This window comes from Polypterus senegalus, chromosome 17, assembly GCF_016835505.1.
Source record: "Polypterus senegalus isolate Bchr_013 chromosome 17, ASM1683550v1, whole genome shotgun sequence".
Classification (NCBI taxonomy): domain Eukaryota; kingdom Metazoa; phylum Chordata; class Cladistia; order Polypteriformes; family Polypteridae; genus Polypterus; species Polypterus senegalus.
Window position 1 is genome coordinate 11,462,540 of NC_053170.1, and position 25,960 is coordinate 11,488,499.

Here is a 25,960-nt window from a genome sequence, read left to right on the forward strand (position 1 = left end):
CAGAGTCGGGAGGAGGTGGATGAAGATGCCGTGGGAGGAGTGAAAGACAAAGAGGGTGATTTTTCTTTGTGTGTATTTTGGGACTGTGTTGGGGCTGGTGGGACACGGGGAAGACGTGTCCCATGGCTGAAGAAATAAATTAAAAGTTCTTTTTGTTTGTGTTTCCACATGCCTCCGTTGTCAGTCTGTGTCGGGTTGGCGCCAACCAAGCGCCAATATCACAATAGATAGATATGAAAGGTGCTATATAATAGATAGATATGAGGCATGAAAGACACTGTATACCAAATAGATATGAGGCATGAAAGACACTGTATACCAAATAGATATGAGGCACTGAAGGCACTAAATAACAGATAGAAACTGTATAACTGAGAGATAGATAAGACATTAAAAGCACTGTATAATAGATAGATATTAGGAATGAAAGCCACTGTATAACTTACTATATAGAAAAGACATGAAAGTCATTATATGGGATAGTTATATACTATACAACAGAAATAAATGTTATAAAATGTATACAAATGAAAGGCAACATATAACAGATATACAGATGGAAATGAAATGCATATGTAATAGACAGATAGTACTTGACTTTTCCCAAGGGGAGAGATAAATTTTAGCAGAAGCTCAAGAAACATTATAATAAATATCCATCCATTATCCAACCCACTATATCGTAACCACAGGGTCACGGGGGTCTGCTAGAGCCAATCCCATCCATCACAGGGCACCAAGCAGGAAACAAACCCTGGGCAGGGCGCCAGCCCACCACAGGGCATCCACACACACACACACACACACACACCAAGCACACACTAGGGACAGTTTTTAGAATCTATATAGAAAAGTATATTTCTTAAAGTTGATGATTTACATACAGTATATTCAAAGAGAATCATAAGCATGTACGAAAATAAGCGTTGTAGTGCATATTAGTATAAAAAGGGTTAAGTAAAAAAAAAACAAAAGGCTTGTGCCTGCGTATTTTTTATTTTTCTTAGAAAGCTGGAAACCGCCCATATTTCATAAGTAAAAGTCAAGTGTGTAGAGAGAGGCTAACAAGCAGAGACTCCTCTTCTCCAGGTGGCAAACGTGAGCTGAGGTTAGAGATAATGTTGGCAGGAACTGAACGGGTTCAAGGAGTGGAGAGGTTCCTGCCGGGTGGCCATGATGGATAAGTCAGAGTGCAATGTTCATTAGGCTGGTAAATATTGTTGGAACTAATTAGAGTTTGGACCAAGGAAACGGGAAACTGGAATCAGGTAGGACTGTCAAATGAACTGAGTGAGGTAAACTTTTGATAAGGACTGTAATAAATGTAAGGTAGCCGAGTTACTAATTGCTCGAGTCATCTGATTTGAGTCTGTGTGCGCATTGAATAATAAAGTTTGATTCTGCTGCCTGTCCTGAGACCCCCGGGTGTCTTCTTTGGGCCAACGATAGCTACATCTCCACTTCGAAATAAATAACAAGAACAGGACCCCTCAAACACACGCTGGAATTACAAAAAAAGAAGAAAACCTCTGCCTTCGCTACCAGTAAGAGGACAGTCCCAGCGAGGCGCTATAAAGTTGTGATGTTGGTGGTCTAATGGAGCCACAATAGCGTTTCTTGACAATTTTATGCAGAATAATTCTTTGGTCGAAGGTCATCGGGGGCTGTTGTTTCTATTTTTGGCTTGTTGAAAAGGTGACATATCTTAAGTCCTTGCCAGTTCCTTCAGTCGGCTGCCCCACTCAGTCCCTAATCGTTTCTACCTGCCGGTTTTTCTCGCCTTTAGTAATCATTTATCCTTGCCTTTGCTGGTCTTTGTAATTTAACAACGCGGATCTTTAAACCCCGCACTATTTGTAAAAACAAACGTTATTAAACGTTTATTGTATATCTCTTATTGCATATTGTTTTTCACGCTTAATGAAACATTCAAAAGTGTGCCGTTTCGTTCTCTTCAATCTTAACGCCTCCCGCCGCGGCACTGCATTTCCCATAAATCTCCGCGCTCAATCATCTTTATTTAAAAATTCCAAGCGCATGTGCAAATCCGTCAACAACAAACTTTATTGGCACTCACGGCGGGCAGAGTGGTTGCCATGGCGGACCCGGCGGCTCAGGCTTCCTCGCAGCCACGGTTTCAAGTGCCTCCGTCCGGTAATGTGGCCGGGTCGACCCCAAATTGCAGCTCGGGACCCGGGTCCGGAAGTGGGACGGGGAGCAGCGACCCTGCCAGGCCTGGTCTCAGCCAACAACAACGTGCGAGCCAGAAGAAAGCGCAGGTCCGAGCCTTCCCGCGAGCCAAGAAGCTGGAGAAGCTGGGGGTGTTCTCTGCTTGCAAGGTGGGCTCTGCGAGTCGAGTACTTAAGGCGCGGTCGGGGGGTAACACCCGCAGCTACAGGCTCTTCGGAGTTCGGGAATCCCACGTACGGGACAAGAGAGGGTCTTCTAGCGTTGTTGCTGCTGCGAGAGGTGAAGCCGACGGTCTAGTGGCGTCTGTCTGGGGCGGTTAAGGCTGGGATGAGCACAAAATCTGCACGCTGATGGGGTCGGTGAAGCAACGGTGTCAGGTGTGGAGGAAAAGGCTTTAAAATGAAGGAGGCTGTAGGGTTCAGTGAGCGGAGAAGCAAATGCAGTAGTGGTGAAAATAAAGGCAGCACAAGTTATTGGAAGGAAATTTCCACAATCAAACAAGAAACACGTGAGAATAAAAACGGGGCACCAGGAAAACAATGCCAGCTGTGATCATCCACAACAGAGGTCCTGGTAGCCCATCAGTATCTTGTTTGACTGCACACCTCTGAGTGTACCCTGGTCCATTGTTATGCCAGTCCTGCTAAAGGGTCTGATGAAGTTGGTGACTACTGACAGGCAGAGAGAGGGGTTTGGAGGAATATTCTGGACCAAGTTAAATGTACAAATAAATGCATTGTGCAGTGCGACAGGAAATAAAAACGCAATAATCTGACAGCATAATGTCATTTTTTTTTGCTTATTTCTTTATATATTTATTTTTCCATTTATTTCAGTGACAGGCACACGGCATGCAATATGCCTTCAAATGAAAACTGTCATTTCCACCCCTCAAAATTGCTGCGTTTTGATTGGTGCGTCGATCCTCGGTCATCAACCGCAGACTCCTGGGGCTCCTTGAATGAAAGCAGCCACTTTGTGCACCAGTTACGACCAAATTTTTTTTTTTTTTTTTGCACCCTTATCCGCCACGGACACACATGGAGAAAGTGCTTTGCTTGACTAGGGGTTGTCGTGGCACATACACCCTTAAAAATAAACATAACCTGGTTCTGCAGGGCAATGCAGTGAGTTCCCAAAAGTTCAATCCGCTTGAGAGCTCTAGAGAGAACCTTTACAGTGGAAGTCCCAAAATGGGATCTGTGTGGAGATTTGTTTGCTCCATGTTTTCGACATGTCTGGGATTCAGGGGAAGTACTTTCACAATTTGAATTTGAAGGAATAATTCATCCAAAAATGATTGTTATTTTACTATGTTACTTATCCATTTAATTTGTAGTGGTAACCAAGAAAAAAAAAACTAATGATGTTTTGAGAAGAATGGAGTGGTGTTGGATCTGAAGTAAAATTTTGACTTTGGGGTATCAATGCCAGCTTCTGGACCTCAAAATGATACCAAAGCAAATTACAGATAACTCCCCAGACCCCTTGCCCATCTCATTCCAGCCTCTCTGTTGTACCACACTATTGCATGCCAGCTTCTGGGTGCGGCCACATCATGGTGGGACTCCCTGCTTCACCGTTCTCTGCATCGACTTGGGGAGCAGCTCTCCTTTAAATTGTGGGGTGTGGAGGTTGGTGCAGAGTTACCCCGTAGAACTCCAGCACGTCTGAGAGAGGAAGAACAAAGAGCAGAACCCTAATACTAAAAATACTGCCACTGTACCGGTTTAAAAATGTGCGTTGGTTCTTTTTCAGTACTTATATACCATTCAACTCTAGAGTGGACAGAAAAACATTTATGATATGTTAGAAGCTACTGGTCACCAACAGTATAAATTATGTGAAAAACATCCAGGGCTGGGGAAAGACCACCCATGTTACTCGTGTTGCTCAATCCACATTTTACTTATCTAGTCGCATGACAGAAAAAACAAAAAAAAAAAAATCTAACTTCATATTTTCAACATTCGAAAAGTACAGTCATGGCCAAAAGATCTGAGAATGACCCAAGTGTTGGTTTTGCTGCCTCAGTGTTTTCAGATCTTTGTGTCAGATGTTTCTCTGGTGTGCTGAAGTAGAATTACAAGCAGCTCAGAAGTTTCAAAGGCTTTTACTGACAATGCCATGAAGTTTATGCAAAGAGTCCATAGTTGCAGTGTCGGCCCTTCTTTCTTTATCGAGATCCCTGCAATTCACCCTGACAGGCTGGCAATCAACTTCAGGGCCGAATCCTAACTGATGGCAGCCCCTTCTTCGCATAATCACAGTAGGTGGGTTTTTGTTTGTCCACCCACCTCTTGACCACAAGTTCTCAATGGGATTAAAGGTCTGGGGAGTCTCCTGGCCATGGACCCCAAATGTCGATGTTTTGTTCCCCGAGCCCCCTTAGTTCTCACTTTTGCCTTATGGCCTGCTGCTCCATCATGTTGGTCACCAAACTGTTCTTAGATGGTTGGGAGAAGTTACTCTCGGAGGATGTTTTGGTCCCATTCTTTATTCACGGCTGTGTTCTTAGGCAAAATTGTGAGTCGGCCCACTGCCTTGGCTGACATGAATGGTCTCAGGATGCTTTACTGTTGGCATGACACAGGACTGATGGTAGCGCCGCTCACCTTTCCTTTTTTCCGGATGCCCCAAACAACCAGAAACGGGATTCATCAGACAAAATGATTTGATCCCAGAATATCAGTCTGTCCCTGTTGTTTTTCTTGGCTTCTTTGCTGCCCTTTTTCATGCCCACCAGGCCATCCTCCACAAGTCTTCACCTCAGTCCTACCTGCCTGCTGCCATTTCTGAGCAAGCTCTGCCCTTGCTCAGAGGGGACTGGGCGGTCTCATGGCCTGGAATCCCTGCAGATTTCATTTTATTATTTTTTTCTCCAGCCGTCTGGATTTTTTTTTTTTTGTTTTTTCTGTCCACCCTGGCCATGTTAATTAATGTTGACTTATTTTATTTTCTTACTGTGTCTCTCATTTTTCTATTCTTCATTTTGTAAAGCACTTTGAGCTACATTTTTTTGTATGAAAATGTGCTATATGCAGTGGGATGCAAAAGTTTGGGCAAACTTGTTAATAGTCATTATATTCCTGTATAAATCGTTGGTTGTTACGATAAAAAATGTCAGTTAAATATATCATATAGGAGACACACACAGTGATATTTGAGAAGTGAGATGAAGTTTATTGGATTTACAGAAAGTGTGCAATAATTGTTCAAACAAAATCAGGCAGGTGCATAAATTTGGGCGCCACAAAAAGAAATGAAATCAATATTTAGTAGATCCGCCTTTTGCAGAAATGACAGCCTCTAAACGCTTCCTGTAGGTTCCAATGAGCGTCTGGATTGTGCTTGAAGGTATTTTGGACCATTCCTCTTTACAAAACATCTCGAGTTCATTCAGGTTTGATGGCTTCCGAGCATGGACAGCTCTCTTTAACTCACACCACAGATTTCCAATTCTATTCAGGTCTGGGGACTGAGATGGCCATTCCAGAACGTCGTACTTGTTCCTCTGCATGAATGCCTTAGTGGATTTTGAGCAGTGTTTCGGGTCGTTGTCTTGTTGAAAGATCCAGCCCCGGCGCAGCTTCAGCTTTGTCACTGATTCCTGGACATTGGTCTCCAGAATCTGCTGAGTGGAATCCATGTGTCCCTCAACTTTGACAAGATTCCCAGTCCCTGCACTGGCCACACAGCCCCACAGCATGATGGAACCACCATCATATTTGACTGTAGGTAGCAGATGTTTTTCTTGGAATGCTGTGTTCTTTTTCCTCCATGCATAACGCCCTTGTTATGCCCAAATAACTCCATTTTAGTTTCATCAGTCCACAGCACCTTATTCCAAAATGAAGCTGGCTTGTCCAAATGTGCTTGAGCAGACCTCAAGCGGCTCTGTTTGTGCTTCCTCTTCATCACTCTCGCATACAGCATCTCCTTGTGTAAAGTGCGAATGGTTGAACGATGCACAGTGACTCCATCTGCTGCAAGATGATGTTGGAGGTCTTTGGTGCTGGTCTGTGGGTTGACTCTGACTGTTCTCACCATTCGTCTCTTCTGTCTATCCGAAATCTTTCTTGGTCTGCCACTTCGAGCCTTAACTTGAACTGAGCCTGTGGTCTTCCATTTCCTCAATATGTTCCTAACTGTGGAAACAGACAGCTTCAATCTCTGGGACAGCTTTCTGTATCCTTCCCCTAAACCATGATGGTGAACAATCTTTGTCTTCAGGTCATTTGAGAGTTGTTTTGTGATCCCCATGTTGCTACTCTTCAGAGAAAATTAGAGGAGGAGGAAACTTACAATGGGCCCCATTAAATACTCGGATTCACCTGTGTATGTAGGTCAGGGGTCACTGAGCTTACCAAGCCAATTGGAGTTCCAATAATTAGTTCTAAAAGTTTGGGAATCAATAAAATGACAACGGTGCCCAAATTTATGCACCTGCCTGATTTTGTTTGAACAATTATTGCACACTTTCTGTAAATCCAATAAACTTCATTTCACTTCTCAAATATCACTGTGTGTGTCTCCTATATGATATATTTAACTGACATTTTTTATCGTAACAACCAACGATTTATACAGGAAAATAATGACTATTAACAAGGTTGCCCAAACTTTTGCATCTCACTGTAAATAAATGTTGTTGTTGATGGTGCCCACAGCTGAATCAACTTTAGGAGATGGTCCTGGTGCTTGCTGGACTTTCTTGGGCGCCCTGAAGCCGCCTTCACCTCTCTATCCTAACTCGGTCAGTATGACTGAGTGACCTCCAGCTTTGTCCTCCTCGATGCTCTCACTTGTGAGGATCACTTAGATGACGTCAGCAGGTCCTTTTGTGGCAGGGCTGAAGTGTGGTGTTTTTTTTGGGGGGGGCTGAAGTTCATTTTCATGGCGAAGAGGGTCTTTGTAATTAATTGCAATTCATCTGATCGCTCTTCACAACATTCTGGAGTTGATGTAAATTGCCATCGTAGGCAGCAGACTTTGTGAAAATTAAATTTTGTGTCATTCTCAAAACGTTTGGCCACGACTGTATGTTTAGAACAGCTGTCACCATCCTTAGGGAAAAAAAAATTCTTGTTGAGCAGTTTTTGTTTGTTACAAACACTTGAACTTTCCCTGAAGCTGCCCAAGCTGCATGTCTTATTCATGTAAAATCTCATGTCAGAGCAAACTTTGTCATCTCAGCCATATACAAGTATACAGATAGACGGAATTGCGAAGCTCAGGGTCCACAGTGTAACAACATGAAGTGCAAATAAAAATGTGCCATCTTACAAAGGTAGGTGTGTAACTGTGTGTGTGTGTATATATATATATATATATTGCTCAAAAGAATTAAAGGAAAACTTTTTAATGAGAGTATAGCATAAAGTCAATGAAACTTATGGGATGTTAATCTGGTCAGTTAAGTAGCAGAGGGGGTTGTTAATCAGTTTCAGCTGCTGTGGTGTTAATGAAATTAACAACAGATGCACTAGAGGGGCAACAATGAGATGACCCCCAAAACAGGAATGGTTTAACAGGTGGAGGCCACTGACATTTTTCCCTCCTCATCTTTTCTGACTGTTTCTTCACTAGTTTTGCATTTGGCTACAGTCAGTGTCAGTACTGGTAGCATGAGGCCATACCTGGACCTTACAGAGCTGGCACAGGTAGTCCAACTTCTCCAGGATGGCACATCAATACGTGTCATTGCCAGAAGGTTTGCTGTGTCTCCCTGCACAGTCTCAAGGGCATGGAGGAGATTCTAGGAGACAAGCAGTTACTCTAGGAGAGCTGGAGAGGGCCATAGAAGGTCCATAACCCATCAGCAGGACCAGTATCTGCTCCTTTGGGCAAGGAGGAACAGGATGAGCACTGCCAGAGCCCTACAAAATGACCTCCAGCAGGCCACTGGTGTGAATGTCTCTGACCAAACAACCAGAAAGACTTCATGAGGGTGACCCAAGGGCCCCATGTCCTCTAATGGGCCCTGAGCTCACTGCCCAGCAGCATGCAGCTCGATTGGCATTCGCCATAGAATACCAGAATTGGCAGATGCACCACTGGTGCCCTGTGCTTTTTACAGATGAGAGCAGGTTCACCCTGAGCACGTGACAGAAGTGAAAGGGTCTGGAGAAGCCATGGAGAACATTATGCTGCCTGTAACATCATTCAGCATGAGCAGTTTGGTGGTGGGTTAATGATTGTCTGGGGAGGCATATCCATGGAGGGTCACACAGACCGCTACAGGCTTGACAAAGGCACCTTGGCTGCCATTAGGTATCAGGATGAAATCCTTGGACCCATTGTCAGACCCTATGCTGGTACAGTGGCTCCTGGTGCACGACAATTCCTGGCCTCATGTGGTGAGAGTATGCAGGCAGTTCCTGGAGGATGAAGGAATTGATACCATTGACTGGCCACCACACTTTCCTGACCTAAATCCAATAGAACACCTCTGGGACATTATGTTTTGGTCCATCCAATGCCACCAGGTTGCACCTCAGACTGTCCAGGAGCTCAGTGATGCCCTGGTCCAGATCTGGGAGGAGATCCCCACAACACCATCTGTCATCTCATTAGAAGCAGGCACTGATGTTGTCAGGCATGTATACAAGAACACAGGGGCCATACAAAGTGCTGCGTACAATTTGGAGTTGCTGCAATTCAATTTGGGCAAAATGGACTAGCCTGCCACATCATTTTTCCACTCTGATTTTTGGGGCGTCTTTGAATTCAGGGCTCTGTAGGTTGATCATTTTCATTTCCATCAAACGATGTGGCATCCTTTCGTTCCTAACACATTACCCAGTCTATATCAGTATAGATATCCAGGAGGATTTCTTTTTCCCGTTGAGATCTGATGTGTTTTCAAAGTGTTCCTTTAATTTTTTTGAGCAGTTTATATATAAGACCATTAAAACATGTTTTTTTTGTTGTTCTTGTTTTTGTAGGCCAATGACTCCTGCAAATGCAACGGCTGGAAGAACCCAAACCCTCCCACTGCCCCCCGAATGGAGCTGCAGCAGCAGGCAGCTAGCCTGTCGGAGCCGTGCCGGAGCTGTGGCCATGCCCTGGGTAAGAATGCCAGTCTGTGCTACGCGGTGGCGCTGAGAGTCAAGCCCTTGTTTTAGTTACCTGTTCAGTCCCAGGTGGCTGTGCAGCAATTCATGTGACGTGCAGTCCAGCAGCATTCACAGGGCTTGAATTTCGGTATCCCGCCTATTACTTGACAATCCCACACAGTTTAACTTAAAGCAGGACAATCCCACCGTGCGGTCAAGGCAGAGCAAAGCCGTTGTTGTTGCATTATAGAATGAATTGCTCATGAGACGTTGTGACCAATCAACTGACTGGTGCAATTCTTTGCTTTTTCTAATACTGCGCCGTATGCAGCAACAATAAAGGAACAGAAGCTTTGCATTTGTCCACAGTTTTTTTTTTTTGTTCTTTATTTTGCTTTATACAATTTCTTGTATTAGGAATTTCTTAGTTTTTGTATACCCCTTGGGGTCAGAGCGCAGGGTCAGCCATTGTACAGCACCCCTGGAGCAATTACAGGTAAAGGGTCTTGCTCGAGGGCCCAGCAGAGTAGGATCTCTTTTGGTAGTGACAGGGATTCGAACCGACAACCTTCTGGATACCAGCATAGATCCATAGTCTCAGAGCCATCACTTCACCCCCTTGTTGTGCACACGGCTATAGTTGTCCAATTTGACCAGCGTATTTAGTTTAGAGTTGCTGAGAGTTGGTGCCCATCGCTGCTGCACTAGTCACAAGACGCACTCCCTTCTTGGATGGGATGTCAACCTTTCACATATCTGACTCCACATCATTTCTAAAATAGAATATGTTTAGTTAGGGCTCTCAAGAGACTGAGCGAGAAGTCTGAGCGTCTGGGCTTGTAGTTGTCCATGATAAAAACCCAAGATCCTTTTGGGCGCTGCCATCAGCAAGTATGTCTGTCTGCAGAGAGAGTGCTGACCTTGTTAAGAGGGTTACTTACCATGGCAGTGACATTCATGTCTCTGGTGACTCTCCCTATGAAGTCCATAGACGGATTGGGAGAGCATGGGAGGTCATGAGGTTTCTGAAAAGGGGTGTGTGGCGCTCCTGATATCTCTGCACAAGGACAAAGGTTTAAACTCCTGGTGCCTCCTGTTTATGAGACATGGCCGCTATCCAGTGACCTGAGACGAAGACTGGACTCCTTCATGTGTGTCTCTTCAGAGAATCCTTGGGTCCTGCTGGTTTGACTTTGTGTTGCTCACGGAGTCCCGAATGAGGCACATGACTTGCATTGTGAGGGAGCGTCAGTTACGGCACTATGGCCATGTGAAGGAATTCCCCAAGGGTGGTCTGGCTGTTTGTTGAAGACCCAAGCGGCTAGACTAGGCCAAGGAGACGCCCATCTAACACCGAGGTGGGGGGGCTGGGGGTCATGAGGTCACTGGAGAGGGGTGTGTGGCACTTCTGATATCTCTGCAAAAGGACAAGGGTCCAAGTCTTTACAGTCCTGGGGCCTCATGTATAACGCCGTGCGTAGAACTCGCACTATAACATGGCGTAAGCACAAAAGCCGAAATGTGCTTACGCACAGAAAAATCCAGATGCAGGAATCTGTGCGTACTCCAACTTCCACGTTCTTCTGCTACATAAATCCCGATCAGCGTGAAAACTAACGCTCGTGCACACGCTTTATGTAACGCCCCAAATCCTCCCAGAATTACGCCTATTTGAATATGCAAATCAATATAAATCGCCTTTAAGCACAGCCTTCTGTGAAAAGACAATGGGAAAAGCACGGGGAAAATATAAGAATTTCAGCGAATACCAAGTGGAGGCAAAGGAAAAACATACTATTTGTTCAAATAAACCGTGGTATAATCAACAAAATGAAGTTGATCGAGTGACATAGCGTGTTGGAGAAACTTGAAAGCTCACATTCACAAAATCGCACAGTGCCGGAAATAAAAAAGAAGTCACATATCAAAGTCACTGTGAAAAGAAGAGTTGTAGCCCACTGTCTGAGTGTCATATGAAAGTTTATTAGGGTACAGAGAAAAAAAGGCACACGGTGGGGAAAAAGCACGAAATGTCAACTTCAATCTCGACATTTCCACTTTAATCACGTAGTTTATTTTGTCATTAAAGTAGAACATCATAAACTTCATCTTAAAATTGTTTAATTAACCAGTTTCTAAAATCACATCGTAATTAAAGTAGCACGTTAAATGCTTTGTTTTGTATTTGATCTTCTATGTGCTCTATGTGTGTGAATCACTACTTGCTTCTTAAACCGGCTCTCTTCCTCCAACTGGACACAGAGTCCATTACATTCGTGATATTACAGCTCTCTGAATAACTCAAACACTGAGATGTATACGTGATGTCATTTTCATGATGATAGGAGCTAAAGCACATTATTAAACATGTTTCACTTCGATGAAATAATTTATTGCAGCAGTACTCAGGGGCGGCTCTAAGCTTGTGGTGGCACTGGGCAGAGGAAGAATCGGTGGCTCCTTCGCCGCCGTCAGTAAGGTAGCTTATGCACGGTGGATGGCCATGTCCGTTGCAGACACGGCTTAGCCGCCTCGTGCTCGTGACACAAGCATTTAACTTTTACCGAAATTTGTTGCTGCGTTTTTAGCTGTGTTATTTTATCTTTCTGTTTTATATTCAATATATGTTGGCGTAGCCGTCACTGCAGTCAGTGCTTTTCTTTCCAAAAGTAACCGATCGCCATACAATCAGCTCTGTAATAGACGTTAAGCCATCTGTAAGCTTAGCGCCGATTCTTCAAAACGTTTAAAGAACATTGAAATATCTTCGTAGTACATGTTTAATTATTCTATCCTTCACGACACTCCCAGTGAAGAATATAGATTATTTAAATGAAGTTAAAGTTTTATCTGTATAATTTAATAAACATATTTTGCTGCATTTCACCTTAAAAATGATATCGTCATCATATGTAAATACGCGCTTTATAAAGTGGCTCAGGTTGTGAGATATTATAACTATAGTGCAAGTTTACAGTGGGGTGATTGTACTTATAAGTACAAACAGTTCTACAAGGTGCAATTGATTGAGTGCATTTAAAGTTCTTGGGATTAAACTGTTTCTGAACCGCGAGGTCCGTACAGGAAAGGCTTTGAAACGTTTTGCAGTGGCTGAGACAGCATGTCCTTGAAGCTGTATACCGATAATTCTCTTTCCGATCAGCTGCTGCTGTGATTCACACTCAGATACAGTGATATAAATACTCCGAGTGGTGCAGTGAGAGGAATATGGAAAAAGATGATCTGCTGTGGCAACTCCTAACGGGAGGAGCTGAAAGAAGAAGAAGAAAAATAAGAAGAGGAAGGTGCAGTGAGAGTAACAACGCTAAATCAGTTATGGTATTTGGAATACTATGGCTGTTCCCTGGACCATTATATTGTTAGAAGTTAATTACAATCAGATGCATTACACTAATAAACAATATGCAGTTAGTTTCGGTGTATTTATAAAGCCGCGTCATGAAAATAAAGAGTAATCACACTGGAACAGTAGCACTGCTTTGACGCTGGGTGCCGCCAGTCTGCAAAACCGAGCGGAGAGCTTGCGTACGACAAGACATGAGGTACCGTGGAAAAGTGTAGGTTTTATACATCGCGATTTGAACGTGGAAAAGTTCTTACGCAACATTTCTGTGCGTACGCACCGTTTATACATGAGGCCCCTGGTGCTTCCTGTTTGTGAGACATGGACGCTATCCAGTGACCAGAGACAAAGACTGGACTCCTTCGGTGTCTCTTCAGAGAATCCGTGGGTCCCGCTGGTTTGACTTTGTGTTGCTCAAGGAGTCCTGAATGAGGCACATGACCTGCATTGTGAGGGAGTGTCAGTTATGGCACTACGGCCATGTGGTGTGATTACCCGATGGTGGTCCGGTTCACAGGGTCCTCGTTGTTGAAGATCTCAGTGGCTGGACCAGACCAAGGATACACCTACATAACACCAGATAGATGGCCATTTCCGGAGGGTAGGGTTGGACCACGTGTCTACCAGGGGGGTTGCCAACTAGGGTTCTGAGCTGTTTCGTCATGTGGTGGATACCACAACAGGCTTTACCAATGTGCACTCCCCAACCTGACCTGACCGGAGTGTTTCAAAACCCTCATGTTGACCATAAATATGTTAATGTTTTGAACCCCAGGGCGAATCTCGACGATCTTAGGAAGTTTGCTATAGTTGTTAATTGAAGCACATAACCTGAGATTTGCAGAACTACCCCTTGTTCCAAGAAACGACAGGGATTGATGTGGGCAGAGTCAGCCTTAGGCTCCTCCCATGTTTGGTAATCCTCTGCCTGTGATGTCTGTGTGTTAGCATGTAAGAAAGATATGATGTTAGAGGTGTATTTATCTATTGAATTCTCTGTTAATGGTATGTGTTCAGTTTGGTATCAATGACATCTTATTTATTAACACTAGAATCAATGAAGCCTGTGAAAATATTCGTAATGCCGGGCTGCCTTAATTTTACTCGCTTCTCCTCATCACTGCATTAACACTAGAATTACCAGGGCCTATGAAAAATCTTGTAATTCTGGCCCACCTTAAATCCGTTCGCACCTCTCTGTTAGCGTCTTTTGTCTTGTAAATATGTCGATAAGCCCAAGCAGCCAGCTGCCTGCTATCACATCCTCCCCTAACCGCCACAGAAAAGGCAAAAAGTTCTTCCACCTCAAGCCTTGATTATCTGGGGGTGAGATACCTCGAGCTGTACTGAGTAAATAATATACTGTTATTTGGAACACATGCATTTCATGTGTGTTCCGTGTCTACAGCAATCTTTGTAAACACATCGTTAAAACAGAACAGTTTTTCATTCTTTAGTAATAATTAACACAATGTAGCCATGGAGTGTATAATGTGTGAAGCCTGAAGTCCAAATATCAAATAGACACTTTCACAAAAGACACAGATATAACAAAACAAGTGCACTTTTATTAAAAAATATAACTGCAGAAAAAGATCCCGTGTTAGGGTGCGACATTGAAACGCATTTAATACGACCGCTTTGGTGGCAGTAAGAACTGCTGACTGGTAATCAAAAGGTCACAGGTTCAAACTCGGACGCCTCCATTTTGAGAAGTTAGTCAGTCATTGTCCAACCCACTATATCCTAACACAGGGTCACGGGGGTCCGCTGGAGCCCATCCCAACCAACACAGGGCACCATTTTGAGAAGTGAGCTGCTCTTATTCTTACTATTATAGAATAAAAACATGCATTAGGTTTGAGTCTGTAACAGCAGCTGTAAATTTATGGTACTTGTAAAGGTTAGTGTGGTTTTTTTTTTTTGTTTTTTATTCAGTTTTATTCTCCTCGTCACTTTCACGCTCACCCTGGTCTGACACTGCTGTTTTCACATAAAGACGCACTATATCAGAGGTGAACTCAGATGAGGATGATGAGGGTTCTACATTGGAGAAAGAATGCATGTTGCTCTTTTGCCGTCGCTGTACTTTGTATAAAAAGTCAGATCGAATGTTATTTACCTGTTTACCTTGATTTATTTACTTATTTCTTGAAGTTTGATTTTTATTAATTTGTCTGTGTCCGTGATAGGACACCACTAGAATTTCTTATAATTTTTTTTTTTTTAATTCTTCCAACCTTCACATTCCTCTAGAATTTCTGTTAAACCCATGTGGCCATGCGAGGGCTTAGTTGCCACTTGACTTTCAAATTCATTTAGCTCTCGCACTCGCCACCTGCTTTTGTATTTCTGCTAATTGGTGTCCATGCTTTGTTTCCCCCCTGACTCCTGCTTCATTTTCACTCCACAGCGGACCATGTTTCTCACCTGGGTAATGTCTCTGAAGACGAGATCAACCGGCTCCTGGGAATGGTGGTAGATGTGGAGAACCTCTTCATGTCTGTCCATAAGGAGGAAGATACGGACACCAAGCAGGTCTACTTTTACCTTTTCAAGGTAAGAGGAGCCATCTGTCTGTCTGTCATATAGTGCCCTTCACATCTGTCTATCTATCTATCTATCTATCTATCTATCTATTATATGGTGCCTTTCACATATGTCTGTCTGTCTGTCATATAGTGCCTTTCACATCTATCTGTCTATCTATCTCTGTTATATAGTGCCTTTCACATCTATCTGTCTGTCTGTTATATAGTGCCTTTCACATCTGTCTGTCTGTTATATAGTGCCTTTCACATCTATCTATATCTATCTATCTATCTCTATCTGTTATATAGTGCCTTTCACATCTATCTATCTTTCTTTCTATCAATCTATCTATTATATAGTGCTTTTCATTTTTCATCTATCTTTCTATTTTTCTTATACAGTTTTTATCAAGCTTTGTATCTATCAATTCTATAGCACCATTCATTTCTATGTATCTCTGTTATACAGTACCTGTCATGTCTTATCCATTTTTCAATCTGTTATACAGTGTCCATCTATATGTTATATAGTGCCTTTCATTTCTTACCTCTCTGTTATAGTGTCTGTTTATCTGTTATCTAGTACCTTTCTATCTATCTATCTCTGTCTCTCTTTCTCTTGTAACTGTTCTTTCTGGGTTTTCATTTGGACAGCTGCTGAGAAAATGCATCCTACAGATGAGCCGGCCAATTGTGGAGGGATCCCTTGGCAGCCCTCCTTTTGAGAAGCCAAACATAGAACAGGTAACGTGTCTTGATGATTGGCTACTTGACACTTATCGTGGATGAGCAGGTTACACTGATGTCGACATCCAGGAATGGGAGGTTAATTGTAAAGCATGTATTGTTTTGGTTTTGTCCACTGGGTGGCAGCAACGACTGTGTGATAAATGGAACCCTGCGCTCTTCAGACATTCATTTTCCTTGCAGCACGGCATCAATAATGGCTTTCGCCGTCATAAAAAAGCAAACACAATGGTGCTCTGCAGGTGTTTTGTCTATTGTTAATGAACAATCTGAATGAGAGTTCCGAGTTAAGTCATATCTCATCAAGCCTCTCAAAACGCGACATACGAGAGAAGCCCTATCTCCATACGTAGCCTCCTTAGACGCGGCTCGCTTGCTGGTGAACTTTCCTGTCCTGTCTGTTGTCTACTATAGTGCTGCCATCTAGTGGTAGTTGTTGTTGTTGTTTTTTTTTTTTTGGTGTCAAAAGCTCATGGAAAATATTGCAATAAATAGACAGTCTGTAGTTATGTCATCCTGAAATAAAGGCATAAAGCTGCTGATGTTTTGAAACAGCTAGATTTATTGCAAGATTAATATATTGATGATAATAACGATCATCGAGGTAGTGACAATCAGTTAAGTGATGTGAAACCTGTAGGCCCTGGCACTTATGCGGATCACTGCCCTGTAGGCGTTTCTTCATCATGAAGTGTCAGACTTGTCACGTCCTGACCATCGGGACAACGCTACATGAACATTCTGCTGCCCACTGAGTGAAAACAGTCACCAAATACCAAATGTGATGTGTACAAGAAGCGCGGACAGTGCATGGAAATGCTCTCTATTTGGAGCACATGTGCTTCTAAGCCTGTCCTCTGTGAGGTGCTGTGCTTGTAAAACTCTTTAGTCACGTTACTGGTGATAATGAGGTAATTAACAACAGAGTTACTGTTGATGATAAAACCATTGCATTTCTTTTATGCTTTGTGCGAGTGTTGCTAGACTTCATTACTTATCATAAACACATAGATAGATAGTTTATTAATCCCAAGGGGAAGTTCACCTACTCCAGCAGCAGCATACTGATAAAGAACAATATTAAATTAAAGAGTGATAACAATGCAGGCATAACAGACAATAACTTTGTATAATATTAATGTTTACCCCCCGGGTGGAATTGAAGAGTCACATAGTGTGGGGTCTCCTCAGTCTGTCAGTGGAGCAGGACGGTGACAGCAGTTTGTCGCTGAAGCTGCTCCTCTGTCTGGAGATGATCCTGTTCAGTGGATGCAGTGGATTCTCCATGATTGACAGAAGTCTGCTCAGCGCCCGTCGCTCTGCCACGGATGTCAAACTGTCCAGCTCCGTGTCTACAATAGAGCCTGCCTTCCTCACCAGTTTGTCATAGACCACTACTGCAGCGTCCTGGTAATAAAAGGTGCAGCAGTCATTGTGTTAACAGTAATAACAAGCCAAGGTTATAACCATGACGATGAGAATCAGATTAGCAGCGGCCAGGATGCAAGACAGCATTGTAAATCGAGAGACGTAGGGAGAGAAAGTCAAAAACCTGAATGGTTCATGTAGCTTAAGCCAAAAGGCAAAATGTAAATCAAGATCAAAGAACGCACAGTGACGCTAGAGTTTTGATTTGCTTCTCAAACACGGAAAGTAAAGGAGTCCTCGGCACACAAGGGGCAATGCTGATACTTAAAAGCGGTTTGACCTCAACAACTCCCCAAAACGCTGCCGTGATTATTTTTGGAGGCCAAGAAATGCTGTAAAGCAGCGGTTCCCAAACTCTGTCCTGGGGACCCCCTTGGCCTGCAGGTTTTTCCTCCAACCAGCTTCTGTTTTTAATTGGACCTCTAGCCTTATTAAGTGAGCTGTTATTTTCCCAGTTTCTGTGTTTCGGGGTCAATGAAGAAATTGCAAAAGTAAGTGTGATGACATCTTTTATTGGCTAAGTAAAAAGCTTTTGAGGCAACTCGGACCCCTTCCATCCATCCATCCATTCTCCAAGCCGCTATATCCGAACTACAAGGTCACGGTGGGGGCTGCTGGAGCCAATCCCAGCCAACCCAGCGCAAGGCAGGAAATAAACCCCGGGCAGGGCGCCAGCCCACCACAGAGTACACACCCACACACCAAGCACACACTAGGGACAATTTAGAATCTCCAATGTACCCAACCTACATGTCTATGGAGTGTAGACACGGGGAGAACATGCAAACTCCACGCAGGGAGGACCCGGGTGTCCTAACTGCGAGGCAGCAGCGCTACCCACTGTGCCCCCTGTAAAATAATAAATGAATAAAAATAAGACCAAGTCCAGATCATCATGACATAGTGCTGCTGAAACGTCCCCAAGTGTGCCTTATCATGTTGTGCACAGTAGAAGGAATGGAAGGCTTCTGGAAATTAGATGACGACTGCTATTGTTGTCCGTGAGTTGTATGTTTGCTTGAAGTGTCCCGCTCAGATCCACACACTCATTTGGAAATGGCAACGCGCGATTCAACAGCCAGAGCCTTAACCACTTGGCCGAGTTGCCAAGGGCTTGCGTGCCTCTCCTGTGGCTTCTCTGACCTTGCTTGTCTCCTCCAGGGTGTTTTAAACTTCGTCCAGTACAAATTCAGCCACCTCCCTCCAAAAGAACGGCAGACGATGTATGAGCTCTCCAAAATGTTCCTGCTGTGCCTCAATTACTGGAAGCTAGAGACGCCATCGCAGTTCAGGCAACGTGCGCAGAATGACGATGTGGCCGTCTATAAAGTGAACTACACCAGGTAAGTGGGGTGGGGTAGATTGGAGGCCTATGGGGGGGTCTGGCTGCTTCTTTGAGAGCCCCCACCAAATATCCTTCCAGGTCTTCCCCTCTGTCTTTGTCTTTTTCTTTTCTTTTGCGCCCTCCCCCACCATGACCTATCATCTCTGGGGGGAGGAACGAAAGCTTTAGTTTCGTCAAAGACTTCGATCTCTGGTTTTCAGCTGATCTCGATGTTTTAGGGTTCGCCTGATACAGAAAACATCGATATCTCGATGATGGGTTGTGGCAGTAGGGGGCGCTAGTGCTCCCTTGAATCCTCAGGTACAACTCCAGACACCAGGTAAAAGTCCAAGACTTTTTATTCTGGTTCACAGTGCACCAAGCACCTTCCACACTACTCATAAATCTTTAACCCAACAAATAAACACAATATTCTCTCTCCTCCTCGCCCAGACTCTCTGCTCCTCTCCCACCCAGCACAGCTCTGGACTGAGGCACCGCCCTTTTATAGCCCCTGACCCGGAGGTGTTCCTGTTCCAACAGTCCACAGTTCCTTATTCCTTCCGGGTCAGGGCAATCAGACCTTTACTTCACCCCGGGAGCACGTTGTTTCTTCCCGTCCCATGACCGTGACGTACTCCCGGGTCATAAGGCACAAAAGAGCCCATAAGCCCCCCCCACAGCGACTCCTGGTGACCCCCAAGGTATCCAGCAGGGCTGTGTAAAAACACTACATAGTCCATAAGGCCCTGCTGGAACTCGGGACACGATCCTGCTGTCGGGAGAGCTCCTCCTGGTGGCCTGGGGGTGAGGGCCGGAGCACGAAGCCGGCAGTCCTCCACAGGGTGTCTGTCTGTCTGTGTGTCACAGTTTCTTGAGGACGGTCCAGAGCTAAAATGGCTGGATGGAAAAAATTCCAAACTGGAAACTTAAGCTTGTTATAAGATAACGTGATGATGTGCTGATTAGTTTTTGAGCCAAATCGTGCAACAAAAAGAGGCAGTTTAGAGCAGGGGTCCTCCAACTCCAGTCCTGGAATACCACCATGGCTGCAGGTTTTCATTCTCACCCTTTTCTTAATTAATGACCTGTTTTTGCTGCTAATTAACTTCTTTTGAATTCATTTTAATGGACTCAGACCCCTTAATTGTTTGTTTTTCCTTAATTAGCAGCCAAACAATAATGAGATATAAAATGAGCCAAAACAACTGGTGTCCATCATACAATATCTGAAAATGAAGAAAGGTGAAGGTCTCAGGAATGTCGATCTGCTCAGGTCCACCAAATATTTCATCAGTGCTCTTAGAAAAGAGAAAATCAACAATTTCAGAAATGTCTGCTATTGTACAATGAGAGCAGCAACAAGCCATGGAATTAATGAACGGGTTTGATTAACGATAAGAATCTGCGCCTCATTAAGCAACTGGTCGGAGTGAAATGGGTTGGAGTTTGAGGTCCTGAGTCAGTTGGTCTTCTGTTGGCTCCCTCACTTCACATTTCATTTCTGTTTGGGTGCCGTTTAAGGAAAGAAATGAAGCACCTCAGAGGAACGATGAAGAAATTTTAGGGAAACAAATCTTAAAAAAGCAATTCAATAAAAATGAATTCACAGGAAGTTCATTAGCAGCACAAACAGGGCACTCATTTAAAAAAAAAAAGGGGGTTAGAATGAAAATCCGCAGCCATGGTGGTCCTCCAGGATCGGACTTGGGGAACCCTCAAATACCGTCATTCTGCAAATAATGATGAATTCTTCTCATCAGTTGCTATCATAAGGACCTGTTTTATGATCAGAAGGGTCAGCATCAGAGCAGTAAGTATTGACTGAAATATTAGAGAAGAGTTTGGGTATGTTGGTTCCTGGGGCGCAACGTACAGATCCAGAGATTGAAATTTTCGACGAATCTAAAGCTTTCTGTCCTCCCCCATGTTCCTTTAATGCAAATTAATTTTTCTGTGCTGATGTTTACTTTATAATGCATTTGTTCGTTAGGATTTGCTCAACATGACTACCCACACTGAGACCTGATAGGTTCTAGAATGTTTTTAGTACAGTGGTGTGAAAAACTATTTGCCCCCTTCCTGATTTCTTATTCTTTTGCATGTTTGTCACACAAAATGTTTCTGATCATCAAACACATTTAACCATTAGTCAAATATAACACAAGTAAACACAAAATGCAGTTTTTAAATGATGGTTTTTATTATTTACGGAGAAAAAAAATCCAAACCTACATGGCCCTGTGTGAAAAAGTAATTGCCCCCTTGTTAAAAAAATCACCTAACTGTGGTGTATCACACCTGAGTTCAATTTCCGTAGCCACCCCCAGGCCTGATTACTGCCACACCTTTTCAATCAAGAAATCACTTAAATAGGAGCTGCCTGACACAGAGAAGTAGACCAAAAGCACCTCAAAAGCTAGACATCATGCCAAGATCCAAAGAAATTCAGGAACAAATGAGAACAGAAGTAATTGAGATCTATCAGTCTGGTAAAGGTTATAAAGCCATTTCTAAAGCTTTGGGACTCCAGAGAACCACAGTGAGAGCCATTATCCACATATGGCAAAAACATGGAACAGTGGTGAACCTTCCCAGGAGTGGCCGGCCGACCCAAATTACCCCAAGAGCGCAGAGACGACTCATCCGAGAGGTCACAAAAGACCCCAGGACAACGTCTAAAGAACTGCAGGCCTCACTTGCCTCAATTAAGGTCAGTGTTCACGACTCCACCATAAGAAAGAGACTGGGCAAAACGGCCTGCATGGCAGATTTCCAAGACGAAACCACTGTTAAGCAAAAAGAACATTAGGACTCGTCTCAATTTTGCTAAGAAACATCTCAATGATTGCCAAGACTTTTGGGAAAATACCTTGTGGACTGATGAGACAAAAGTTGAACTTTTGGAAGGCAAATGTCCCGCTACATCTGGCGAAAAGGAACACAGCATTTCAGAAAAAGAACATCATACCAACAGTAAAATATGGTGGTGGTAGTGTGATGGTCTGGGGTTGTTTTGCTGCTTCAGGACCTGGAAGGCTTGCTGTGATAGATGGAAACATGAATTCTACTGTCTACCAAAAGTCCTGAAGGAGAATGTCCGCCATCTGTTCGTCAACTCAAGCTGAAGCGATCTTGGTGCTGCAACAGGACAATGACCCAAAACACACCAGCAAATCCACCTCTGAATGGCTGAAGAAAAACAAAATGAAGACTTTGGAGTGGACTAGTCAAAGTCCTGACCTGAATCCAATTGAGATGCTATGGCATGACCTTAAAAAGGCGCTTCATGCTAGAAAACCCTCAAATAAAGCTGAATTACAACAATTCTGCAAAGATGAGTGGGCCAAAATTCCTCCAGAGCGCTGTAAAAGACTCATTGCAAGTTATCGCAAACGCTTGATTGCAGTTATTGCTGCTAAGGGTGGCCCAACCAGTTATTAGGTTCAGGGGGCAATTACTTTTTCACACAGGGCCATGTAGGTTTGGATTTTTTTTTCTCCCTAAATAATAAAAACCATCATTTAAAAACTGCATTTTGTGTTTACTTGTGTTATATTTGACTAATGGTTAAATGTGTTTGATGATCAGAAACATTTTGTGTGACAAACATGCAAAAGAATACGAAATCAGGAAGGGGGCAAATAGTTTTTCACACCACTGTAACTGACTGATGTGAAGGTAGGGAACGTACATAGTTATTTACCAACTCAGTAAAACCCTCGCGTAAAGGAAAATATCTCGTATGCACTGTGTGATTCATGCGACTAGACATACTTGCATACCTTGTCAAACTGTTATGTGAAGGAATAGATAACTGAAAAAAACTAAAGTGTGTGTAGCAGAGTGATGGCCTACCAAATGTTGATAAATTAAACAGAACAGGAAAATCTCCTGAAAGCAAACACAATATAAAAGGCTGTAATTACATTTTGTAAATACTTGTTTTTGATTTCTTTCCTTATCAATTTGGGTATCCCTGCCTTATGGAAATTTGACTTTGCCCTGGAGGAGGTGATCGCCTTCCCCGTCTTTCTTCCATTATCTGGCCCTTGTTGGTATTTATTTGTGAATGTTGGTGACTTCTCCTGTATCTTTTTATTTCCCCGTGTCACAATTTCCAGATGGTTGTGTTACTGCCACGTCCCTCAGAGCTGCGACAGCCTCCCCCGCTATGAGACCACCCAGGTCTTTGGTCGAAGCCTCCTCAAGTCCATCTTCACTGTTACACGTCGGCAGCTCCTGGAGAAGTTCAGGGTGGAGAAGGACAAGCTGGTCCCAGAAAAGCGCACCCTTATCCTCACGCACTTCCCCAAGTGAGTTATACTGTATATCAGGGGTCCTCAATCGCCATCCTGGAGGGCTGCAGGTTTTTGCTTCACCCCAATTACTTAATGAGAAACACTTCTGCTTCACTTTAGTGGTCTCACTTATTAACTCTTTCAGGGCTGATGTCAACTTTTGTCAAAAGGAGGAGTTGACAACGGTAATCAACTGTAATCTGTGACAAAACCAACTGTTATGTTTTAGTTGGACTCTCCTTGCTAGAAGGAAAATTAGCTTCATTGGTTTGACCGAGATTTCCGGCACTCATGTGAGTAGCAAAGTGCAAACAACAGCAAAAATGTCACTGACATAATGGTGAGAGATCAAAGCGAATGGGTAAAGCAAAATACTCCGTGGACAAAGTTTTGTCTATTATCTCTGAACTGGACTATGACTTGTCGGACTCCGATTTTGATACGATTGACCGAAAACAAATGTGAGGTTCCAGCTTCAGCTTACTGGTCCCCAGCTAATCGTGGTGCTGAACAGGTTCATGTAGCTGACACACCTATGGCACTTGTTCACCAGGAGGACTGCCACTTAACAATGATCAGAGGTAGAAACCAGATTGCAATGCAATGCACTGCAACCGTGGCCGCTGCTACCGCCACACAAAGACAGCCTGGCAGCAAGCCTGCCGCACATTCTTGGCAAACTGGCAGCCGCAGCATGCAGCAACAGACGTTTTACGTTGATTTCTGGATGAAACCATTGCTTTCAGAAAATATGTTTTTTGGAAAAAAATATTCAGCCCTCAAAGAGTTAAGATTTTGAACCCTTACTGCTTATTTTAGTCTTAAACAGCTCTATTCTTGGTTTTTAATTGCTTCTAATTAGCAATAACATACAAATGACAAAAGAGACCAGCATTTCTCCATTTAGCTGTTTTTTTTTGTTCTTTATGTGAATTTCCCCTTGGGATTAATAAAGTATCTATCTATCTATCTATCTATCTATCTATCTATCTATCTATTATATAGTGCCTTTCATTTCTATCTATCTATTTATTTCACCTTATACAATTTCTCGCATTAGGAATTTAAGTTTTTGCATACCTCTTTGGGTCAGAGCGCAGGGTCAGCCATTGCACAGCACCCCTGGAGCAATTGAAGGTTAAGGGCCTTGCTCAAGGGCCCAGCAGAGTAGGATCTCTTTTGTCAGTGACAGGGATTGGAACCGGCAACCTTCGGGATACCAGCGCAGATCTTTAGCCTCAGGGCCACCACTCCGCCCTATCAGCCCTAACACCTGTGCGTATTTATCGGGCATTATTGGGTTTACTTAAATACTTGGAAGGAAAGTGAAGCGAGAAAAGTGAAGCACTGAGAATTACTCCTCCATTTTAGCCTTCAAATCATTGCGATGATATCCTTAGAAAGGGGAAGAAAATCAAGGATATGAGAATGAGCTGACATAGCAGAGTTAAAGTACTAACAAGCCATGAAATTAAATTATTGGCAAGAATTACTTTCTAATTAAGCAACCGGGTTAGAACAAAAACCTGCTGCCACTGCGGCCCTCCAGGACTGTGATTGAGGACCCCTTGCTGTATACCTTCCATCTTCCACCAATCCCCTACCTTCTGACTTTCTGCATTGACGTGCTCACGTAGCTAATGGTGCCCCATTGGCAGCTGAGGTTTATTGCTTCCCATGTTCTAAACCTGAAATCTCCAGTGCGGGTTATATTGAATTATCCATACTGTGTCTCTTCCATTTAGGTTTCTGTCCATGCTGGAGGAGGAGATTTACGGAGAAAACTCTCCGATCTGGGAGTCCGATTTCACAGTGCCGGCTACTGAGGGCTCTCAGCTTGTTCCTCAACCAGGTGAGTGCTAACCTGTTACCAGATTTTTCCATTTGCTCAGCAACATTGACCAGGGGAGTCCATCCTGCTATCCTATAGACCAGTGGTTCCCAAAGTAGGGGTGGTCGTGAGACATTGGGGGGGGATGCGAGATGATTTCCAAGAAATCAAATACTTTTTAAAAACTTTTTAGAAATGAATTAATTTAATTTTTTAGAAATAACATTTTATCCATAACTAACAAAAGATAAAAACTAGTAGTTAATAGTTACATTTAAAAAAAAAACATGCAAATTAAAAAGCCATCAGCCTTTCGAATTTCTTTCCATTCGATCGCGACCCCTGAGGTGATTACGACAGTTTAACGACACATCAATGGCGTCAGTTGCAGCAGATCAATTTACAGCACCATGTTAAACATTCCGACATGTGTAGGTAATTTTCATCTCTTTATGCTTAGGTTATTATTTTTGTTGAAATGAAACGTTGGTTAATATCGACCAGTGACAACGCAGATACTCCAGCGGAGAAGCACCACCGTCAGAAAGCCCATCGTCCTCGGGTACGGAAACACACCGGAGTGTGCATAAAGAGGACATCCATAAACAAATGAGTAAATTACTATTAAAAAAAATTATGTGGTTGTTAGACCATTGTGTTCTTTCGTGTTGTCATGCTCATGTTTGGATAGGCCTATTGGCGCATGTGCACCATTGCGCGCAACATTTGTATATTTTAACCACTTCCGAGGATAGTGGGGGTCACGAGTCACTGGCACGGTTATTTTGGGGGTCGTGAGCTGAAAAGTTTGGGAACCCCTGCTATAGACTATGTTGAGGATACCTTGCTGGCTAAACTGGAGGTGACTGAGAGAGTGAGTACTGGAGAGTAAGTTCTGGCAAATCGAGAAAATGATGTCGCCCCTGTAATTCATGAGCTCTAGATTTCCGTTTTTCCTTTTTTTTTTTTTTTTCTTTTTTCACAAGCCAACAACATCTGCCATTTAAATCCCACAGTCGCAGCATTTAAATCACGTGATCGTAATCCAACATTTTCATTGGTAGGTGGTCTTTCCTCATTGGTTATTGAAGTTAAGTTTTTGTCTTGCAGTATGTGACATACTGTGTACCTACTTGCTTTTGCATCGTGCTGTGACCAGAATGAAGACATATTTGGCCATCACCAC

At 43.4% G+C, this 25,960-nt stretch overlaps 1 protein-coding gene across 3 annotated transcripts in view; it reads left to right on the forward strand.

Moving 5' to 3' along the window:
* kat2a (K(lysine) acetyltransferase 2A) overlaps window positions 1-25,960 on the forward strand; it is a 75,619-nt gene that overhangs the window by 9,108 nt on the left and 40,551 nt on the right. Inside the window, exons 1-7 of one of the 3 annotated variants that reach the window (XM_039739282.1) lie at window positions 967-1,268; window positions 9,138-9,261; window positions 15,026-15,171; window positions 15,798-15,887; window positions 18,480-18,661; window positions 22,767-22,958; window positions 24,689-24,795. In XM_039739282.1, the coding sequence (XP_039595216.1) occupies window positions 9,198-9,261; window positions 15,026-15,171; window positions 15,798-15,887; window positions 18,480-18,661; window positions 22,767-22,958; window positions 24,689-24,795 (781 nt within the window). In that variant the 5' untranslated portion in view covers window positions 967-1,268; window positions 9,138-9,197. Of the gene's footprint in view, window positions 1-966; window positions 1,269-2,061; window positions 2,340-9,137; window positions 9,262-15,025; window positions 15,172-15,797; window positions 15,888-18,479; window positions 18,662-22,766; window positions 22,959-24,688; window positions 24,796-25,960 lie in introns of those variants that run through there. The other 2 variants (XM_039739281.1, XM_039739283.1) reach the window with 2 other exon arrangements.